Source organism: Mobula birostris, chromosome 14 (assembly GCF_030028105.1).
Source record: "Mobula birostris isolate sMobBir1 chromosome 14, sMobBir1.hap1, whole genome shotgun sequence".
NCBI lineage: Eukaryota > Metazoa > Chordata > Chondrichthyes > Myliobatiformes > Myliobatidae > Mobula > Mobula birostris.
In genome coordinates, this window is record NC_092383.1 from 95,916,289 (window position 1) to 95,940,765 (window position 24,477).

General features: G+C 46.6%; 1 protein-coding gene across 11 annotated transcripts in view; it reads right to left on the reverse strand.

Annotated features, from left to right (window-relative positions):
• plxna2 (plexin A2) overlaps positions 1-24,477 on the reverse strand; it is a 565,853-nt gene that overhangs the window by 246,151 nt on the left and 295,225 nt on the right. For 10 of the 11 annotated variants that reach the window (XR_011889164.1, XM_072279001.1, XM_072279002.1 and 7 more), the window contains exon 5: positions 8,002-8,102. Coding sequence is in view for 9 of the 11 variants with exons in the window: in XM_072279001.1 (XP_072135102.1) it covers positions 8,002-8,102 (101 nt within the window). In the remaining 2 variants the exon portion in view is untranslated. Of the gene's footprint in view, positions 1-8,001; positions 8,103-24,477 lie in introns of those variants that run through there. The other variant, XM_072279010.1, reaches the window with a different exon arrangement.

Here is a 24,477-nt window from a genome sequence, read left to right on the forward strand (position 1 = left end):
ACTAATGTTTTGCGCAGTGATAATTTCAGTGCAAGGAGTATTGTAGGAAAGGCAGGTGAGCTCACGGCATGGTTCAGCATGTAGAATTATGAGACTGTAGCCTTTAGTGAGTCTTGGTTGCAGGAGGGGCAGGACTGGCAGTTCCATGTTTTGGGGTTCCATTCTTTCAGACGTGATAAGCCTGGTTTATACTTCTGCGTTAACTCAACGCTGCAACCTACACAAGTGGCCTACACGCGTTGTGAGCATTTATACTTGTGCGTTGGTGTGTCTGCATCGCCCTGCAATTTGGGCAAGTCGCGCATACGCACACACCTGCCCGTGCAAGGCTTCATGGTCATGGTAGTCTTGGGGAACAAGACGTGAGCGTCTTTTTCGTGCAAAATGTGTCCTCCATAATTTCGGGGGTCTGTAACGCTTTATGGAAAGCATTGCAGCCAGAGTTCCTTCCCTGCCCTTCAGTCGCACAATGGAAAGCTATTGCAGCGTAGGATAAAATGCGATGCTACCAAGCGGACCAATCACAGTTGTTGCGTTCCACGTTGCCGTGACGTGCGGTTACATTTTGGGAGAGGTGCGCATCGCAGCAACGCAAGCTCTCACGTAGGGTTCCGCGTCGGCTTTGTGTAGGGTTTGCGGTGACGCAGACCTTACGGCGATGCGTTGACGCAGAAGTATAAACCAGGCTATAGAGTGGAAAGTATTAAAGGAAGAGGGTGGCATTACTAAGTCAGGGAAAATATCATAGCAGTGCTCCATCAGGCCAGACTGGAGAACTCGTCTAGTGTGGGTTTATGAGTAGAACTGAGAAATAAGATAGGTATGACCATGTTAATGGGATTATATTGTAGACCACCCAACAGTCCACAGAATTTGGAGGAGCAAACTTGTAGAGAAATCACAGACTGTTTCAAGAAACATAAGGTGATTTTAACTTTTTACATCTTGACTGTGAAACAGCTGGATAGGATAGAATTTGCCAAAATGTGTCCGGGAAAGTTTCCTTAATCAGTACGTAGAAGTCCCAACGAGAGAGCATGCGATACTAATTTTCACAGTATCAGTTTTGATGGTATCAGAAGGGATCTGGCAAGTGTAGGTTGGGAGGGGTTGTGTTCCAGCAGAGAGGCACTTGGTAAAAGTGAAATTTTGAGAGTACAGAGTGTGTATGTTCCTGTCAGAATAAAAGGTAGGGGTAACAGATTTAGATGACCTTAGGTTTTGAGAGCTATGGTTTTTGAAAGTCTAGCAGGCTTTTTCAGCTGAGGTTGGATGAGATTATAACTAGCGGTCATGAGTTAAGGGTGAAGGGTGAACTGTTCAAGAGAACACAAGGAAGAAATTCTTCATCAGAGAGTGTGGAACGAGCTGCTAGTGCAAGTGGTGGCTGTGGTGTCCATTTCAACATTTAAGAGAAATTTGGGTAGATACATGGATGGGAGGGATACAGAGGGCTGAGCTCCGGGTGCAGGTTGATGGGACTAGGCTGATTAATGGTTCAGTATGGACTCTGTGAGGTAATAGGGCTGTTTCTGGGCTGTGGTGTTCTATGACCCGATGTGTTGTCATCAGAATTCAGCCCGCTTTGTTTCATATATCCAGTTAAGGAATGTGAGATGTGCAGGTTGAGTCAACGTCTCATTGCTCAACCCTAGCTGCCCACGGGAAGGTGGGGGTGAGCTGCCTTCTTCAATGATGTAAGGTTTAGCATTAGAGAGCACATCTTTTCATGATAGGTTGAGCGAGCTGATGGCTTTTCTCTTTATTGCAAAAGAGGTGACTAGATAGAGGTGTACACGATGATAAGCGGGATTGATAGAGTGAGGCAGACGAAAGCTTTTTCCCAGAGTGGAAATGCCTAATACGAGGCAGCATAATTTAAAGGTGATTGGGGGAAAGTACAGTGGGGGATGTCGGAGTTAGGTTTTTCAAACAGAGTATGGCGGGTGTAAGGTAAGAGCTGTCATGGGTAGTGGTAAAGACATCAGAGCATTTAAGAGGCTCTTAGATAGGCACATGGATGAAAGAAAAATGGAGGGCTATGTGTGAGGGAAGGGTTATGGGCTATGTGTGAGGGAAGGGTTATGGGCTATGTGTGAGGGAAGGGTTATGGGCTATGTGTGAGGGAAGGGTTATGGGCTATGTGTGAGGGAAGGGTTAGATTGATCTGGGAGTAAGTTAAAAGGTTGGCACAACATTGTGGGCCGAAGGGCCTGTAATACGCTGTAGTGCTCTGTGTTATAGGTCATATACAGTAAATATCTGGCACCAGATGTCACCAGCACATTCTCCTCAGGAGCAGACAAACCTCCCGCCAGCAACCAGGAAAATACCCCACCAATGGCCTCAAAACTGCAGCCGAGTAGATTTCAGATTGACAGTCTCTGGTACGGTACTGTCAAGTACGGTGGCGTAAAGCTGTTTTGGGTAGAAAGAAGTGCGTGGTCCAGTTTACTCAGAGATCAGCTGTGACCTTGGCAAAAGACAGAGCAGGGTGGTGTGAAGAGTGACCACTCCTCCCAGCATATTTGCTTGTAGCATACCAAGTGGCGATCAATGCTCAGCAAAGAACTTTACTGTGAGTTCCTACAGCACCACCATTCGCCGGCCAACAATGGTTGGATTCAAAGTGGACCAGAGAAAAGTAATTCCATTCTCTCCACCGAGTGGGCTCCATGTCTTCTGACCAAACAGCACCTCAGGAGTGGGACGAGCATGCACACCTGTATCAGCGGTGCTGAGGCTGCAAGTTCAATCCTCAGGCCATGACCCTCAGGAACTTATGCTAATATTATTTTTGTGACTGGATGTGCCATTATAACTACACGTGCTGTGTTGACTGTATGTTCTGTGTTTTGTAGCTTGGCCCTGGAATGCTCACTGTATACATGTGTATGGTTGAATGACAATTAAACTTCAACTTGATTTTTATTAGTGCTCCAGAGAAAGCACCCTACCTGGATGCATCACGCTTGGTACGGCAACTGCTCTGTGCTAGACTGCCACAGAGGGTTGTGGACTCACTCCTGTCCATCATGAAAACCAGCCTCCCCACCAATGGACTCTGTTTACTCTTCCTGCAGCCTGGTGAAGCAGCCAACATAATTAATGACCCTACCCACCTCAGTCTTCTCCCCCTCCCACTGAGCATACGATGCAACAATTTGAAACCACATACCACCAGGCTCAAAGACAGCTTCTGTTCTGCTGTTTAAGACTACTGTATGGCCTCCTTAAGCACTAGAAATGCTGCAGATGCTGCAAATCCAAAGCAACACACACAAAATGCCGGAGGAACTCAGCAGCTCAGGCAGCATCTATAGAGGGCTGTCGTCCTAGAGGACCACAGTCTTGTCATAGTCTGGAGGCTTGCGTGCCTCAGTGACCCAGAGAGCTAGATTGGCTGCAGTCAGAGCTCTTGGTAGGGTCACCCATGCCAAACAGGTCAAAAGGTTGAGGAAGACTAAGAGTGGCCCACTGGTTCTCCAGGTTCAGGCATTCAATTCAGTGCTAACAACACTGACTGGTAAAACAAAACTGCTAAGGAAACAGCAATGAAGAATCCTTCTACATCTGAGCGTGACGGTATTCCTGAGTCTCCACCCGGGTCTTGAGTGACTGACAATAGCGAAAACCAAGAGGAAGCTACTGACACGATAGAAGGAAGCCCTGACCACTTCCAGAAATGGAGGATCTTCATTGCTGCCCTAAACGCCAACAGCATAACAGACAGCAAAGTAAGTAAGTTACAGGCCGAGACCTGAGGAAGGGTCTCAGCCTGAACCATCAACTGTTTATTAATTTCCAAAGACGCTGCCTGACCTGCTGAGTTCCTCCATCATCTCCTGTGTGTTGTTTTGGATGGACCTTTCGTACGATGAAGATGAGACCTTGATCTACCTCATCATGACACTTTCACTTTATTGTCTACCTGCACTACACTGTCTTTGTAACACTAGTTTCTGTATTCTGTAATTGCCATCGCTCTGTTCTACCTCTGTGTAGACTGGAGTGATCTGTACGGGTGACATATGGAACAAAGTTTGTCACTGTGTCACGGTGGAAAGACGATTATAATCCAGTGCCCAATTACCAACATAGTCAGCAGAGGTCCTGCAGATACTGGCAATCCAGAGCGATACACACAATGTGCTGGAGGAGCTCAGCAGCTCAAGAGCATCTATGGATGGGAATAAACAGGCTGAGACCCTTCATTGGTTCATCGGGACTGAGAAGGAAGGGGGGATAAGTCAGAATACGAGTGTTCGGAGAGGGGAGGAAGAAGAAGTACAAGGGGGCAGGTGATAGGTGAAACTTTCCCAGGAGGGATATGTGGTTGCGATAGCGAGTTTGGATAAGCACGTGGTCGTAAGAGGAGTCGGAGAGCAGCAGAGATCACAGTGGGGGAGCCACACAGAACTTCTTCAGAGTAGGCACAACTCGGAGAGACTTGGCAATGGAAAATTACCAACAGCCACTTTTGTGTTATTGTTTCACACATCAGGGAGGCAGAGGAGAAGGTGAAAGTTCCATACATCATATCTGTCATTCCTTGATGACAGACTTCCAGGTGAGGCAAGACTTCACTTGCAAATCTTCTGGGGTTGTCCACTGTGTCCAGTGCTCCCAATGCGGCCTTCTCTGCATGGTTGGGACCCGTCATAAATTGGGGGACCATTTTATTGAGCAACTTCGCCCCATCCTCCAAAAGTGGAACTTCCCGGTGGCCAAACATTTTAATTCCGATTCCCATTCCTGATCCCACATGTAAGTCCATAGTTTCCTCTTGTGCCTAGATGAGGCCAACCTCAGGGTCAAGGGGTAACACCTTATATACCACCTGGGTAGCCTCCAACTTGATGGCGTGAATATCAAGTTCTCCTTCTGGTAAAAAAAAATATTTCCCTCCCACTCCCCTCTTCCTCTATTCCTCTTCTCACCTCCTATCACCTCCCCCTGGGTTCCCTCCTCCTTCCCTTTCTCCTACAGTCCACTCTCCTCTCCTATCAGATTCCCTCTCCTCCAGCCCTTTATCTTTCCTACTCACCTGGCTTCACCTATCACCTTCTAGCCAGCTGCTTCCCCTCCCCCCCCCCACACCTTCTCATTCTGGTATTTCCCCCTTCCTCTCCAGTCCTGATGGCAGGTCTCAGTCTGAAACATCTGTTTCTGGTTCACTTCCACAGATGCTGACTGACCTGCTGAGTTCCTCCAGCATTTTGTGTCTGCTGCTCTGGATTTCCATCATCTGCAGAATCTCTTGTGTTTATGACTCCCTGATATAAACCTGGCTGTGCTAAATGTAACAAAGAATTTTCAATTTAGAAACCCAAAAATCCAAATTTGCTGACTCTTCAACTTCAAAATTGGTTAATATTCTCAATTTCCATTATTTAGTTATTGGTAGCAGAACTGATTCATCAGCACGGTGCTGCCCTTTCCTTGCAGAGCTGTGAAATTTATCAGGTTTTTGCAGAGTGACCCTCAGGGCAAGACCAGTCACTGCAACTCAATTCCATCCAGGTATCTAGTCTAGCTTGCACTATGCTGACACACGAAACACACCAGGGGTTATAGTTTGGTTCAATTCCGTTATAGTTTGATTCAAGTTATATTTCATCACAAAATGTTTTCATAATTGACTTTTTATATTTCTACTTTTCTTTACGAATCTGATCAGAAGTATTTGTTCACTGAGGTTCCTGCAGTCTCAGCGTACAAAAGTGCCAGGCAGAAATGACCGATCGGTCTTCCACAGCACTGGGCTCATCGGTGCATCATCGCTTCCCTCAAGCCTTCCAAAGTGAGGAATTGCCCATGCTTATTGACTCAGCTTGTACAGGACATTTTAACATCCTTGTTTTCAAATCCGTCACTGTCTGTGCCCAGTTAATTCACAAGCTACATCTCCATCCGGTATGGGAGCAGCTGAGCATGGACCAGAATTCCCTACGAAGGACTGTGAGACTGCCTGAGAGGACCGTAGGGGTCTCGTATGACAGTTCACAGAATCAGAATCAGGTTTAATATCACCAGCACATGTTGTGATGTTGTTAACTTTGTCGTAGAAGTACAATGCAATACATGATAATATGGATAAAAATAAATAAGTAGGTCAAGTGTTTGCCTTCAGGCTTCTGTACCTCCTTCCCGATGGTAACAGTGAGAAGAGGGCATGTACTGGGTGATGGGGGTCCTTAATAATGACACCTCCTTTCTGAGGCACCGCTCCTTAAAGATGTCTTGGATACTATGGAGGCTTGTAACCAAAATGAAACAAACTTATTTTACAACTTCCTGTAGCTCCTTTTGATCCTGTGCAGTAGCCCACCCCCTTCATACCTGACAGTGTACCATAAAATATCCATGTACATATACAGTTAAATGACTATAAACTTGACTTGACGTGTCTCTCCATACTGGCTTTTTTATGTAACCCCTACATCTTCCAACCAACTGTATGGTTTCAACAACAAACACGCTAAGCTTTGAAAGTTTCTCTCCTGTAGCTCTGCCTCTCTGCATCTCTTCAGTACTGACCACTGAGCCAACGACTGGGCACCTGCCACACTTCCTCCTCTCTCCGGATTCCCATCCTCCTCATGAAACTCTGTCTGATTCCTCGGGTTGCTTTTCCAAGTGGAACACCTATTATTTTCTGCCTGTCCAGTCTGCGTTTCCCAAGTGGGTCTCACCATGCTCAGAACGCAGCAAGAAGTCTGACAAACAGAGTTCACTCACTGCTGGACTCACACCTGTGCTCACCGAGACAGAGAGCTGGCAGTACAGGGCGACCTACCTGCCCTCCAGTACTTCCATTTCCCTCAACAGCGTCCTCTCGGCCGGAAGTCCTAAACTGTTTCAAGGAACCAAAAGCAACTAACAGTCAAAGAAGTTGAAGGAAGTTAAGACTGATCTTGGAGTAGGTTTAAAGGTCAGGCGAACATCATGGGCCAAAGGGCCTGTACTGTGTTATCCTGTTAAGAGTCATAGAGTCAAAGAAAAGTACAGCACAGAGACAGGTCCTTTGACATATCCAGTCTGTGCCGAAACATTTAAACTGCCTACTCCCATTGACTTGCATCAGGAGCATAGCCCCCTGTAGCCCTACTGTCCGTGGACCTATCCAAAATTCCCTTAAACTTTGAAATCAACTCTGTGCTGAAACATTTAATCTGCCTAGTCCCATTCAACCTGCACCCAAACCATAGCCATACCCTTACCATCCATGAACCTATCCAACTTTCTCATGATTGTAGAAATTTAAATCGTATGCACCACTTGCACTGACAGCTCATTCCACACTCTCAGGACCCTCTGCTTGAAGAAGTTCCCCCTCATGTTCACCTTATCTTTTCACTTTTCACCCTTAACTCCTGACCTCTGGTTGTAGTCCCACCCAATCTCAGTGGAAAGAGCCTTCTTCCATTTACCCATCTATACCCCTCATAATTTAGTATACCTCCATTAAACCTCCTCTCAATCTTCTACATTCCAAGGAATAAAGTCCTAACCTATTCAACCTTTCCATATAACTCAGGTTCTGCAGACCAGGCAACATCATTGTAAATTTTCTCAGATCTATGTTCTATTTTCTGAATGGACTATGGAGTGTCACACATGGAAGTCTTTGCCGTGGCACAGTGTCACACTGTCTTCTTACTGTTACTGCTTGTCCTGTATTGGAACTGAACCCTGCCCTGACAGCTGGCTGTACACAGGGATACAGGAGGGTTCTGGGTCTGTTGCAGTCAGTACCACAATCAGCCTCAGCCATGGTTGGTGAAGCAGATAACCGTGGTCCTTGTCTGACTGATAGCATGAGCTTCACTGGAAAGCTTAGTCTTAGCTCAACACGGGCAAGGTACAGAGGGCTTCCAGCAGGTACGTCCGTTTTCAGGGATTGGGAAATAAATCTCTATGGTCAGAGAGAAGTGACAATAGACTCACAGTTCCAGAGTGAAGGGACTAGTGTACCAGAGAGCACTGGTGGGTACTTACATGTTATGGAGCACACACCAGCCACAGTGTGGGTCTCCCGAGCTCAGACATCGACCGCAAGTTTCATACTGTTCGCACGACTCCACCGGTACCCTGGTTAGCTGCAGAAAGACAAGGAGGGAAAACCAACTCTGTGAGGCACCAAGGAGGCAAAGGGTCAAAAACAGTTAGAGTAAATGTGCTGTCATCAGACCTCCTTCCTAGCTTACTCAAAACACAAACATGAGAAAATCAGCAGGCGCTGGAAATCCAAGCAACACACACATAAGGAAGCCGTTATATTCCATCTGGGAAACCTCTAACCTGATGGCACGAACATCGATTTCTTGAACTTCAGGTAAGTGTGCCCATCCCCTCTTCACCATTCCACCATTTACCTCTGTCACCTTATCGCCTTACCTGCCCATCATCTCCCTCTGGTGCTCCTCCCCCTTCCCTTTCTTCCATGGTCTTCTACCCTCTCCTATGAGACTCCAGCCCTTTATCTCCTTCACCAATCAACTTTTCAGCTCTTAACTTCACCGTCTCCATCTTCCAGTTTCCCCTATCACCTACCACCTTGTACTCTTCCTCCCCTCCCCCAACCTTCTTGCTCTGTATTCTCATCTTTTTTTCCAGTCCTGATGAAGGGTTTTGGCCCAAAACGTTGACTGTTTACTCTGTTCTATAGATGCTGCCTGGCTTATTGAGTTCCTCCAGCATTTTGTGTTCTGTGTGTGTTGTGTTGGCACGTGGCCAAGTGGCTAAGGCGTTGGATTAGTGACCTGAAGGTCGCGAGTTTGAGCCTCAGCCAAGGTAGCGTGTTGTGTCCTTGAGCGAGGCACTTAACCACACATTGCTCTGCACGGTTATAGCCCAGCGGTGGTGGTTGGTGCAGTATGGACAGGACAAGAACACAAGAGATTTTGCAGATGCTGGAAATCCAGAGCAACATTTGCAAAATGCTGGAGGAACTCATCCGGTCAGGCAGCATCTATGGAGGAGGATAAACAATCAAAATTTTGGGTCAAGACACCAAGACCTTCCATCAGGACTGGCAGAAACTATGGGCCTATCTGGACAGTGAGGTAAGAATTAGAAACGAGAATAGCAGGGCAAGGAACTTGTGGTGTTGGTAGCAGTGGATTGGCGATCTCCATAGTTGATGAGGTCGGTGATCCTTAGTGGGGGAAAGAGGGGGCGTCTGAGAGTCACCGCCTTGTCTCAGCAAGGTAGTGGTCAGTCCACCAGACTACAACAGCTCTCCCCTTTTCCGTGGGTTTGATGGTGGGGTTGCGACTAATATGGTTAAACTACTTCAAACTTCATCAGCAGTCCTAAAGCAGTCCCAATCCCAACCTCACCATCAGCCATCAAACCAGCAGACAAGGGGGCTGTTGTAATCTAGCAGACTGAACTCTAACCTTGTTGAGGTCAGAGGGAAGCTCCAACACAGCAATTCTGATGACGAGTCTCAGCCCAAAATGTCAACTGTTTATTCCCCTCCATAAAAGTTGTTTGACCTGCTAAGTTTTTCCAGCATTTTGTGCGCTACTCCAAGAACTAACTGACAGAGGAGTCACGTGGCGAGGAGAGCCCTTTAATGTATGACGACGGGAACTCAGCCCATCGCTGGCAATCATTCCGCAGTTTTCCAGCCCTTTTCAGTGGATTCTGTACAGAAACCAAGGAATCCACACATTTCCAAAGCAGCTGCAGAGAAGCTGGGAACTCAAAGCGTAGCCTAAAGGTCTGCACAAAACTGCTACTGGATGGTGAGGGGATTTAGTGTACAAGTGGGACTGTCAGTGTTATCGGAATTTCCTGCATATCTGGAGGCCTAGTCGGCAAACAAAATTGGGAGAGCGGAAAGCAATGAAAACAACCAGCAGCCAGATGTGGAGACAGTATGTGGGGGCCTTTTTAAGGGGTGTGTAAGAGAAGGTGTCTGAGAGATGCCACCTGGCCTCAGCAAGGTAGAGGTCAGTCCGCAAGACTACAACTGTGTTATACAGACACAGTCAATTGTAACTCGCATCAATGTGACTTTCAATATTTTCTTCAGGTTTCTAAGCTCCACTGTCCTGCGTCCTCCACACTGAGCTCGTAAGTATTGTGGCAGTGTTTACTTGAACTTGCAGCTATGATAGAACTGCCTCTGCTGGGGCAAGTGAATCACTGCAGATAACTCAGCGAGGAACTCCAGTGCTCTGTAGGGTGACAGTTAGCATCAACATACGAAAACAAAGAGGTTGGCAAATGGTAATGAATATGAAAGCACTTCACGACGTTTAACCTATTTCACAACTTCACAATATTCTGCACTGGTTTTGAACACCATTTATTTCCTTTGATCACTGACTCAGGACTCAGTCAGCTCCACCAAGGGCACTAGCCTCCGTAGTATCCAGGACATCTTCAAGGAGTGATGCCTCAAAAAGGCAGCATCCATCATTGAGCACCCCCATCACCCAGGCCATGCCTTGTTCTCATTGATACCATCAGGGAGGAGGGACAGGAGCCTGAGGACACACACTCAACGGTTCAGGAACAGCTTCTTCCCCTCTGCCATCAGACTTCTGAATGGACATTGAACCCATGGACACTACCTCATTATATGTTTTATTTTTATTTCTATTTCCACACTATTTATTTAATTTAACAATTTTATATATATATACACTTACTGAGTCACAGGTTTTTTTCCTTTCTATTATCATGTATTACATTGTACTGCTGCCACAAATTTAATAACAATGCTAGTGATAGTAAACCTGATTCTGATAACCAAACCATCAAGGCAGAGGTTGTAAATAATAATGGGTAACAGAAACAATAGATTAGGACATCGAACGTAGACCAGTACAGCTCAGCAAGAGGCCCTTTCGCTCACAATGTTGTGCTGAAACAATTAAATTAGGAATCAAATGGCTAGCTGAACTAATCCCTTCTGCCTGGTACAGTATTAGACATTTCAACCCTGGGAAAAATATACTGCCTGTCTTCTCTATCTATGCCTCTCATAATCTTAAAAACCTCTACCAGATCTTCCCTCAGGCTACATTGTTCCTGAGAACTTACAGAGTCACAGAATCATAGAACACTACGGTACAGAATCAGTTCCTTCGGCCCATCTACTCCATGCTGAAATATTAATCTGCCCAGTCCAGTTGACCTGTCCCTGGATCATAGTCCTCCATTCCCCTCCCATCCATGTACCTATCTAAATTCCTCCTAAATGTGGAATTCCAACCCACATCCTCCACTTACACTGGCAGCTTACACATTCTCCCCACCCTCTGAGTGAAGAAGTTCCCACTCACGTTCCCCGTTGAATACATAATGGACGTACATGGATGGGGGCATTTTCCATCAACAAAAAAGTTGAACGTTAAGGATGGAGTCAAGCTCTGGAGCGGTCAAAGGCCCAACGTCTACGAGTCTGAATCCAAACCTGCTGAAGGCTCAGGGCTGAATACACTGTCCTGGGGTTGGGTGGCTGTGTATGGGTGTGAGTGGAAGGGAGGAACGAGGCTTGTTTGCTTGTTGTTTTCCATTTTGTTATGCTTTGAGGGCTTGCTCTGCCAAGCATTGTGGGCATGCTGCATTGGCACTGCAATGTGTGGTGGCACTTGCGGGCTGTGCTGGTTGTTAACGCAAACGACATATTTCACTGTATTTTCAATGCACACTTGATAGATAAACCTGAGTCTGGAATCATGAAATGTGTGGTGGTGGGAGTACTGGCAGAAAGCAGGAAAGCATTAAAGTCTGGATGTGTCTGGTGCACACGAGTGTGTGTGTACAAGATCATACGTGTGTGTGCACATGTGAGTGATCAGGAGTATGCACATGCCAGTGCAGAATGTATGAGAGTTTTGGCATTTGTTCAACAGGCAGTGCACTGTGTTGTGATATTCACTTTAAACTACATTCCAATCATTTCTTAATTATATAAACAAGAAAAGGAGGCAGACAAAATACTGCGTCCCTCAGAGAATTCTTCACAGACAACCGCTTTTGCAGAGAGCCTCCTGCACCTGCCTCGAACAACTGTGGCGCGCTACGTTAACACGGCCCAAGAGAACTGGACAGCGTGAGCAGCTGCTCTGGCTCTCTCTCAATGGGCCAGTGTCCCCCGACAATGGGCACTTTCACACTGCTCAGTTAACGATGCAGACAGATGCTACAGAGCCGTCAGACTTCTGTGGAAAAGTGAGCAAGGGGTTGCCACAGCCATACGCGCGATTCACATTCCACGTCCACTCAGCGCATTCCCCTGGGCTTCAGGAACAAGGATACCCCTGACAACCAGCCCGTGCCACGATGTTCAGTAACAGGGAGTGATGCAGACAATCTGGTTCTGTCACATGCGCCGAATCAGAATCAGGTTTAATATCACTGGCATATGTTGTGAAATTCGTTGTTACGCAGCAGCAGTACATTGCAATGCACGGCAGAAAAAGTATAAATTACTATAAGAAATATAAACACAAGAAAATCTGCAGATGCTGGAATTCCAGAGCCACAAATATAAGACGCTGGAGGAACTCAGCAGGTCAGGCAGCATTTTTGGAAAAGAGTAGAGTTGACACTCTTTCCCAGACCCTACATCAGGACTCCTGAAATGTCGACTATGTACTCTTTTCCATAGATACTTTGAATAAGAAATAAATACAATGTGTTTGTGTGTATCTATCTAACTATATACATCTATAATTCAATTAAATAAGTTGTGTGAAAAGAGAGCAAAAAAAGTAGAGTGGTAGTGTCATAGATTCATTGTTCATTCAGAAACCTGATGGTGGAGGGAGAAGGAGTTGTGCCTAAAACACTGAGCACTGAGTGTGTGCTTTCAGGCTCCTGCACCTCCTCCCTGATGGTAGCAATGAGAAGAGGGCATGTCCTGCGTGATGGGGATCCTTAATGATGGATACAGCCTTTTTGAGGCATCACTTGGTGACAAGAAGCCCTTGTACATTACTGCACCAGCAAGCAGGTCATAACAACATCAGCAACTATCACATTCTCTGGCAAGAAAAAACATGCATTGCCCTCACCATGTGGGACACGTCCTCTTCTCATTGCTATCATCAGGGAGGAGGGACAGGAGCCTGAAGGCACACATTCAAGGACTCAGGAACAACTTCTTCTCCTCTGCCATTAGATTTGTCATAAGCACTACCACTGTTCACTTATTGCAACTTACAGTAGTTTTATGTCTCCCACTAAACCACGGATTTCAAGACATATACAGAATATATAGAGAGAGCATACGTACAGAGAACATGTCTTATGAAGATAGTTTGTGGAGTGAAGGAGGATGAGAGGTGTGCTGATGCTGTATACTGTACCAACACTGCACAATGTACTGTGTATTGTACAAACAGTGTACTGTACTGATACTGTGTACTGTACAGACACTGTACTGTACTGACACTGTGTACTGTACTCACACTGTGCACTGTCCAGACACTGCACTGTACTGACTGTGCACTGTACAGACACTGCGCACTGGTCTGACACTGTGTATTGTACAGGCACTGTGTACTGTACTGACACGGTGAGCTGTTTGACACTGTGGACTGTACTGACATTGTGCACTGTACAGACACTGTGTGCTGTATTGCCACTGTGTGCTGTAGAGACACTGTGCACTGTACTGACACTGTTTACTGTACTGACACCGTGTGCTGTACAGACACTGTGTACTGTACAGACACTGTGTCCTGTACAGACACTGTGGACTGTACTGACACTGGGTACTGTACTGAAACTGTACTGTAAACACTACTGTACAGCCACTGTGTCCTGTACTGACACTGTGTACTGTACAGAGATGGTGCTGTACAGCCACTGTGTACTGTAGACACTTTGTACTGTACAGCTACTGCCCTGTACTGACACTGTACTGTACAGCCACTGTGTACTGTACTGACACTGTCTACTATACAGACACTGTACTGTACTGACACTGTGCACTGTACAGACACTACTGTACTGACACTGTGTACTGCACTGCCACTGTGTACTGCACTTCAACTGTGCACTGTACAGACATTGTGCATTGTACAGACACTGTGCGCTGTACTGACACTGTGTACTGCACTGCCACTGTGTGCTGTACTGACACCGTGCACTGTACTGACACTGTGTACTGTACTGCTTCTCTGCACTGTACTGACACTGTGTACTGTACAGACACTGTGCACTCTACAGACACTGTGTACTGTACTGACACAGTGAGCTGATTGACACTGTGGACTGTACTGACACGGTGAGCTGTTTGACACTGTGTCCTGTACTAACACGGAGTCCTGTACTGACACTGTATACAGTACTGACACTGTGTACTGCACTTCAACTGTGCACTGTACAGACACTGTGTGCTGTACTGACACTGTGTACTGCACTGCCACTGTGTGCTGTACTGACACTGTGCGCTGTACTGACACAGTGTACTGTACAGGCACTGTGCACTGTACTGACACTGTGTACTGTACAAACACTGAACTGTACTGCTACTCTGCACTGTACTGACAATGTGCGCTCTACAGACACTGCGCTCTACAGACACTGTGTACTGTACTGACACGGTGAGCTGATTGACACTGTGGACTGTACTGACACGGTGAGCTGTTTGACACTGTGTCCTGTACTAACACTGAGTCCTGTACTGACACTGTGTACTGTACTGACACTGTGTGCTGTACTGGCACAGTGTGCTGTACAGACACTGTGAACTGTACAGACAATGTGTACTGTACTGGCACTGTGTACTGTACAGACACTGTGCACTGTACTGACACGGTGAGCTATTTGACATTGTGCACTGTACTGGCACTGTGTATTGTACTGACACTGTGCACTGTACAGACATCATACTTAAACTGCACTGTACTGACACTGTGTACTGTACAGGCACTGTGTACTGTACTGACATGGTGAGCTGTTTGACGCTGTGCACTGTAAAGACACTGCACTGTACTGACACTGTGCTGTACTGCCACTGTGCACCGTACAGACACTGTACTGTACTGACACTGTGCTGTACAGCCACAGTGTACTGTACTGACACTGCACTGTACTGACACTGTGTGCTGTACAGACACTGTGCACTGTACTAACACGGTGAGCTATTTGATATTGTGCACTGTACTGGCACTGTGCACTGTAGAGACACTGTGCGTTGTACTGACACTTTGCGCTGTTTGACACTGTGTACTGTACTGACACTGTGTACTGTAGACACTGTGTATTGTACAGCCACTGTGTACTGTACAGAGACTGTACTGTACAGCCACTATGTATTGTGCTGACACTGTGTACTGTAGACACTGTGTACTGTACAGCCAATGTCCTGTACTGACAGTGTACTGTACAGACACTGTACTGTATGACAATGTACTGTACAGCCACTGTGTACTGTACTGACACTGTCTACTGTACAGACACTGTACTGTACTGGCACTGTGTGCTGTACTGGCACTGTGTACTGTACAGCCACTGTGTACTGTACTGACACTGTCTACTGTACAGACACTGTACTGTACTGGCACTGTGTGCTGTACTGGCACTGTGTACTGTACAGACACTGTGTATTGTACTGACACTGTGTACTGTACAGACACTCTGCGCTGTACTGACACTACTGTACTGACACTGTGTACTGCAATGCCACTGTGTACTGCACTGCCACTGTGCGCTGTACATACACTATGCACTGTACAGACACTGTGTACTGTACAGACACTGCACTGTACTGACACTGTGTACCGTACAGGCACTGTGTACTGTACTGACACGGTGAGCTGTTTGACACTGTGCACTGTAAAGACACTGTGCACTGTACTGACACTGTGTACTGTACAGACACTGTGCACTGTACTGCCACTGTGCGCTGTAAAGACACTGTGTACTGTACAGACACTGTGTACTATACTGCCACTGTGTGCTGACTGCCACTGTATAGACACTGTGCACTGTACTGCCACTGTGTACTGTACTGACACTGTCTACTGTACAGACACTGTACTGTACTGACACTGTGTGCTGTACTGGCACTGTGTACTGTACAGACACTGTATATTGTACTGACACTGTGTACTGTACAGACACCGTGCGCTGTACTGACACTACTGTACTGACACTGTGTACTGCAATGCCACTGTGTACTGCACTGCCACTGTGCGCTGTACATACACTATGCACTGTACAGACACTGTGTACTGTACAGACACTGCACTGTACTGACACTGTGTACTGTACAGGCACTGTGTACTGTACTGACACGGTGAGCTGTTTGACACTGTGCACTGTAAAGACACTGCACTGTACTGACACTGTGTACTGTACAGACACTGTGCACTGTACTGCCACTGTGCGCTGTAAAGACACTGTGCACTGTACAGACACTGTGTACTATACTGCCACTGTGTGCTGACTGCCACTGTATAGACACTGTGCACTGTACTGCCACTGTGTACTGTACTGACACTGTCTACTGTACAGACACTGTACTGTACTGACACTGTGTGCTGTACTGGCACTGTGTACTGTACAGACACTGTATATTGTACTGACACTGTGTACTGTACAGACACCGTGCGCTGTACTGACACTACTGTACTGACACTGTGTACTGCAATGCCACTGTGTACTGCACTGCCACTGTGCGCTGTACATACACTATGCACTGTACAGACACTGTGTACTGTACAGACACTGCACTGTACTGACACTGTGTACTGTACAGGCACTGTGTACTGTACTGACACGGTGAGCTGTTTGACACTGTGCACTGTAAAGACACTGCACTGTACTGACACTGTGTACTGTACAGACACTGTGCACTGTACTGCCACTGTGCGCTGTAAAGACACTGTGCACTGTACAGACACTGTGTACTATACTGCCACTGTGTGCTGACTGCCACTGTATAGACACTGTGCACTGTACTGCCACTGTGCACTGTACTGCTACTGTGTGATGTACTGACACTGTGTACTGTACTGCCACTGTGCGCTGTACAGACACTGTGTACTGTACAGCCACTGTACAGACACTGTGCGCTGTACAGACACTGTGTGCTGTACAGACACTGTGTACTGTATAGACACTGTACTGTACTGACACTGTGTGCTGTACTGCCATTGTGCACTGTACTGGCACTGTGTACTGTACAAACACTGAACTGTACTGCTACTCTGCACTGTACTGACACTGTGTACTGTACAGACACTGTGCGCTCTACAGACACTGTGCGCTCTACAGACACGGTGAGCTGATTGACACTGTGGACTGTATTGACACGGTGAGCTGTTTGACGCTGTGTCCTGTACTAACACTGAGTCCTGTACTGACACTCTGTACTGTACAGACACTGTGTGCTGTACTGGCACGGTGTGCTGTACAGACACTGTGTACTGTACATACAATGTGTACTGTACTGACACAGTGTACTGTACTGGCACTGTGTACTGTACAGACACTTTGTGCTGTACTGACACTGTGTGCTGTACTGACACAGTGTACTGTACTGACACAGTGTACTGTACTGGCGCTGTGTACTGTACAGACACTTTGTGCTGTACTGGCACTGTGTGCTGTACAGACACTGTACTGAAACTGCACTGTACTGACACTGTGTACTGTACAGGCACTGTGTACTGTACTGACATGGTGAGCTGTTTGACACTGTGCACTGTAAAGACACTGCACTGTACTGACACTGCGCTGTACTGCCACTGTGCACTGTACAGACACTGTACTGTACTGACACTGTGCTGTACAGCCACAGTGTACTGTACTGACACTGCACTGTACTGACACAGTGTACTGTACTGACACTGCACTGTACTGACACGGTGAGCTATTTGACATTGTGCACTGTACTGGCACTGTGCACTGTAGAGACACTGTGCATTGTACTGACACTTTGCGCTGTTTGACACTGTGTACTGTACTGACACTGTGTACTGTAGACACTGTGTATTGTACAGCCACTGTGTACTGTACAGAGACTGTACTGTACAGCCACTGTGTCCTGTACTGACACTATGTATTGTGCTGATACTGTGTACTGTAGACACTGTGTACTGTACAGCCAATGTCCTGTACTGACAGTGTACTGTACAGACACTGTACTGTCCTGACACTGTACTGTACAGCCACTGTGTACTGTACTGACACTGTCTACTGTACAGGCACTGTGCTGTACTGGCACTGTGTACTGTACAGACACAGTGTATTGTACTGACACTGTGTGCTGTACTGCCACTGTGTACTGTACAGACACAGTGTATTGTACTGACACTGTGTACTGTACTGCCACTGTGCACTGTACAGACACTGCACTGTACTGACACTGCGTACTGTACTGACACTGTGTACTGCACTGCCACTGTGCGCTGTACACTGTGCACTGTACTGCCACTGTGCGCTGTACAGACACTGTGTACTGTACAGACACTGTTTACTGTACTGACACTGTGTACTGTTCTGCCACTGTGCACTGTATTGGCACTGTGTACTGTATTGCCACTGTGCGCTGTACAGACACTGTGTACTATATAGACACTGTGTACTGTACTGACACTGTGTACTATATAGACACTGTGTACTGTACTGACACTGTGTGCTGTACTGCCACTGTGCGCTGTACAGACACCGTGTACTATACAGACACTGTGGACGGTACTGCCACTGTATAGACACTGTGCGCTGTACAGACACTGTGTACTGTACTGACACTGTGTGCTGTACTGCCATTGTGCACTGTACTGGCACTGTGTACTGTACAGACACTGTGTACTATACTGCCACTGTGCACTGTACAGACACTGTGTACTGTATTGCCACTGTGCGCTGTACAGACACTGTGTACTATATAGACACTGTGTACTGTACTGACACTGTGTGCTGTACTGACACTGTGTGCTGTACTGCCACCGTGCACTGTATTGACACTGTGTACTGTATTGCCACTGTGCGCTGTACAGACACTGTGTACTATATAGACACTGTGTACTGTACTGACACTGTGTGCTGTACTGCCACTGTGCACTGTATTGACACTGTGTACTGTATTGCCACTGTGCGCTGTACAGACACTGTGTACCATACAGACACTGTGGACGGTACTGCCACTGTATAGACACTGTGCGCTGTACAGACACTGTGTACTGTACTGACACTGTGTGCTGTACTGCCATTGTGCACTGTACTGGCACTGTGTACTGTACAGACACTGTGTACTATACTGCCACTGTGCACTGTACAGACACTGTGTACTATACTGCTACTGTGCGCTGTACAGACACCGTGTACTATACAGACACTGTGGACGGTACTGCCACTGTATAGACACTGTGCGCTGTACAGACACTGTGCACTGTACTGACACTGCACTGTACTGACACTGTGTGCTGTACAGACACTGTGTACTGTATAGACACTGTACTGTACTGACACTGTGTGCTGTACTGCCATTGTGCACTGTACTGGCACTGTGTACTGTACAGACATTGTATACTATACTGACACTGTGTACTGTACAGACACTGTGGACTGTACAGACACTGCACAATGTCCTGTGTGCCATGCACAGTACCTGAAGCTGCGCGCTGTACTGGCATCCTGTGTACAGAAGCTGCATGCTATGCTGACACTGTGCACTACTGACACTGCACGCTGTGCTGACGCTACAGGTTGTACGGGTATTTTGGCACTGCCTGTTGTACTGTATTGGCACTGAGCACTGTACTGACCCTGCACAACGTATCGCACTGTGAGCCATGCTATATTTTCCACATCAAGAAACCGAGCCGAAATATCCAGAAGGACAGAATTGGAGGGACACTGACTCTGACACTAAGCATCTCCAAAGCCGACTATTTAAAAACATTTTTGGCCCCTCAGAAGGAAACAGTCAACATTTCAAAGTCAGTTCAAACATTTCAGTCAGCATGGAGAATTCAAGAGTTGAAAAGCCAGTTTCATGCTCCAGGGATTAGACATGCGGAGTATTGTGTATCACAGTCTATGGATGGAATATAACATTACCAAATAAAATCTATCAGCAGCTGATACTTTAGAAGTCACACACTGAACTAAATGGGAAATACTTTAGTATTGTTTTATCAATCATGCGTAGTTCCCTGCAAGACTCTCTAAATAATTAATTACGTTCTAGAGGTTGATGTTTTCATTACAAGGATTGAATTCTTCTATTTGGGTGTAATTTCTCGGTGACTATATCAGGGCGACAGGAACCCGCAGAGGGTGAAAGTCAGAAGGACGATGGAAGAGCTAGGCTTGTTGAGGAAGAGGCAGGAGTTTGTAAACCCTCCTCAATCACAGCGGCAAGCAACAATTCCAATGAACAGCAAAACACGAAGCAGCAACGAACACTTACTCAGAGAAGGAAGAAAAATCATTTTTTTAAACAGCAGGGACTTTACAATGTAATTGCTTGCAATTGTCAGCATTATCCATCACAGCGCAGAGCTTTCTGAGACTGACTATCAATCTCTTACCTCAGCCCCAACAGGACCAACGACAGGGGACTGGAATATTTAACTACTACAAGTGGGAACGTTTCCGGGTTAAAGGTCCTGGTTCTCAGGGTATTCACACTCAGACTCACACACATCCATATATACACACACACACACACACACACACACACACACATCCAAATACACACACACACACACACACACACACACACATCCATATACACACACACACAAAGCATGCACACATACACAGGCACACACACACATCACCATACGTGCACATAAACATAAACACACACACACATGCACACAGGCATGGACAGACAGACAGACAGACACACACACACATTAACATGGTTAGGTGTATCGGCACATGCTCGTATACATCAATGCATGTATTCACATATGTATATGTGCACACACACATGCACTGGTACACAAGCACAACAATACTCAGACACATGTGCTATTTAATATACCATATCATACACAGATGCCACTTACATATAAAATCTCTCACCAGGAGAAACACTAGAGCAGCAATAACAGTACATGCCTGAGGTGAAAGGTTATAATATTGACAGATTCCGTTCCCTTTCATGCATTCTGTATTACAAAATAAATAATCTCAGCTTTGGAGATGTTAATGTGCATCACTGTAGGCAAAGAGTTCATCTGAAATCCGTCACTGGGGAAATGATATCGTTATAATCATCACCATAAACATCACACGCTTCCCACTGAAATATCTCTCCTCCCCCGGGCAGCCCTTTTCCAAGGTTTTTAAGCAGAACCAGACTTTCCTTGTAAAAGATAATTTTATATAAACAGTCGCAGTCTGGCAGGCCAAAGATACTTCAGCAATTTGCTAGATTATCAATTATGCACAAGGTTACCGCAATGAAATCTCAGTTTTAAGCACCTTTAAATTGGCAGTTGCCATGGCGACTGCTGAACTTTCACCCTAGCAACAACCTGAAGGACAACCCATAAAAGAGCCGGCTCAGGAGACAATCGTGAACCAGGCACATTCCTGCTCTGACAACCACAAACCAGGCAGATTCTGGAAGTTTTCTGGCTGCGTTAAACAATTCCACCGGCCAGATGCAGTGGCAGGCGGAGTTTAGATGGCAGGTAGGGAGGGAGAACGTAGGTCGGACAGCTCAACATTTACGCTAAGTTCATGTTCAAAGTAAATTTATTATCAAAGTACATTTATGTTACCATACACAACCCTGAGATTCATTTTCTCGAGAGGATACTAAATAAATCCAATAACCATAATAGGATCAGTGAAAGATTACACCATCTGGGTGTAGAACCAGTGTGTAAAACACAATAAACTGTGCAAATACAAAAAGAAAGGATCATCATCGGCAGCCGCCGATCCTGGGGGATCATGGGTTTGTGCCTCTGGTGGACTGTGTCCTCTCCAGGGCGCAAGCCTGGGCAGGAAGATTTGAAGAACCGGCTGTTGCCCATACAGTGGGTTCCCCCTCTCCACGACACTGATGTAGTCCAAGGGAAGGGCAAGCACCGATACAGCTTGGCACCAGTGTCGTCGCAGAGGTTGCCAGAGTGAAGTTGTAAACAACATCAAACTGCCTTGGGGATTTCTTCCTGGGGGTTTACTCCCGAAGCCTTTCCCATGGGTGGGTACGGCCGCAAAGCAGCGGAGGTTTAAAATCAGAGTTTCCCTTCCCCTACTGGGTCTGCCGTCCCAGGCTGGCGAGCCCCACCTGCCTGAAATAATAATAATAATGATAAATAAATAAGCAATAAATATCAAGAACATGAGATGAAATCCACAGGTTATGTGAACAGTTCAGTGATGGGGTGAGTGAACTTGAGTGAACAAGAGCCTCATGGTTGACGGGAAACAACAAGGGACCCAGAGACAGCAGGAAATGGACATTCTCCGGAAGGATTGGTCTTGCCTGCTTCAGAAAGATGGATGTCATGAAGCTTTTTGGAAGAAGCGTTTGCTATGTCAGCAAGGTCAGACGGTTCAGAGGGAGGTCAGTGTGCTGACAAACTTCTCCATCACCATTTGCTCCATGGACACAGGACGTGTGGACGATCACAATGGTTTGCTGTCCTCCCATCGCTAACAAATTAGCAGCAATGAACTCACTGCTCTTGGAAGGCAGCTCTGATTTCACCTGGAGTAGTCGAAGAGCCATGTCTCTCTTCCCTTTCTTGGCCTTTGTACTCGCTAGCCCTCTACTGCCTCCAGGTACATAAGTAGAAAACAGAACAGACGTGATAAGGATGGGTTACAAAAGACATTCATGGATGTTGGGCCGTTCCGGGTTAGTGGGTTCCGGGATCAGATGTCTGAGTAAGCAGAAGGCACAAGGTTCAGTCAGTCAGCGAGCCTGGAGTTTGGGGTCCCACCATTAGCTACGCAAGGGATCGATAGCGAAGACCAGATTCCATAGGTCGTTTGGGAGTCCGGAAGTCGAGAGACTGGAGGCCTATCCTGCAGTTGAAGGCCTGTCCAGGAGACGGAGGTCTGTTCTGGAGTCAGAGGTCTGTTCTGGAGTCGGAGGACTATCCATTTGTATGGGTGGGTGGGTGGGAGAGAGGAAAGTGGTTTGTGTTGCTGCTGTTGTTTTGTTGCTTGTTGTGCTCTGTGTCATTCTGCTTAACAATGTAGTAGGCATACCGTGTAGGTGCTGGAATGTGTGGCCACACTTCTAGGCTGCCCACAGCACATCCTGAGGTTGCGTTGGTTGCATTTCACTGCATGTTTCCATAGATCTGAATCCGTAACAAGACCTTTGGTGTCAACGATGAAAATGAACTTCAGAGCCAAACTGCATAGTTGTCTTCTATATGAACCATCAGGAGCTATGAAGATCAGCTCCCGCATGCTCTATGCTTCACTTTAAAAGGGCAGGTAGACTTCATCGGCTTGGTGGAAGAACATAAATGGTTAATGGTGACCGTGCATTGACCTTCCTTTCAGTGCAGACGGCTAGAGTTACTGTTCCTGTTTTTAATATGAGGCTCTTCACCAGGGATTCTCCTCCATCGCTGACTCCTTCACGTTCTCTGGGCCCGGAGGGAATTCTGTGGAGCTCAAATCCAACCAGCCTTGGCTCCTTCCCACTAATTCATTCTGCATGAACCATCGAGGTCCAGGGACAGCTGCTCGGGCTTCACTTTAAGTCTTAGCAGAGTACTGTAACATTCTGTCATCTAACAAATTATACATTCACCACCTGCTCCGACACGGAAAACAAGAAACCTCTTGTACCTCCCTCACTCTTCAAGCTATCATCTGGAACTGAGCACCAGGCCAAGGTTCAAATACTTGTTTCTACATTAAAAACCAACAAGTCCCGATTTTTAAAAAAAATATGAACACTGTTCAATTGGGATAGCGAACATGTGAATTCCCGCTGGGTGCTCTGGTTTTCTCCCGCAATCCAAAGATGTACAGGTCAGGGTTAGTGAGTTGTCGGTATGGTATGTTGCCGCCGGACGTGTGGTGACACTTGCGGGCTGCCCCCAGCACATATTTGGACTGGTCATCGATGTAAACGACACATTTCACTGCATGAAAGTGTGACAAATGAAGCCAATCTTTATCTTTATAGTTGTAAACCATCATCCAACCCTCTTTACCACCAAACGACGATGTGTGAGTGCTTGCAGTTTCCTTAAATAAATGCATCCAAGTCTGGAGTTCTGTACAGTTTGGAATGACTATCCAAGAGCAATCACTGCTCCTGGAATAAGGAATCTAAGGGAACTCTGGGAATAACTTCCTTTCCAGCTGCAGGAGGTTGAGTTAACTGCTTTTAGAATGGGTTTGGGAATGGTAGTGTTCCCAACACACTCACCTCCCCCAGTGTTGTGTGCCTGCAGGAATGACCTGTGGGGGCACTCGGGAGGCACTTCGGGAATAAGGCTGGAAGGTGGGTGGAGGAAGTGCACTGGAGGGCAAGCCAACTATTTGCAAGGTGTGTGG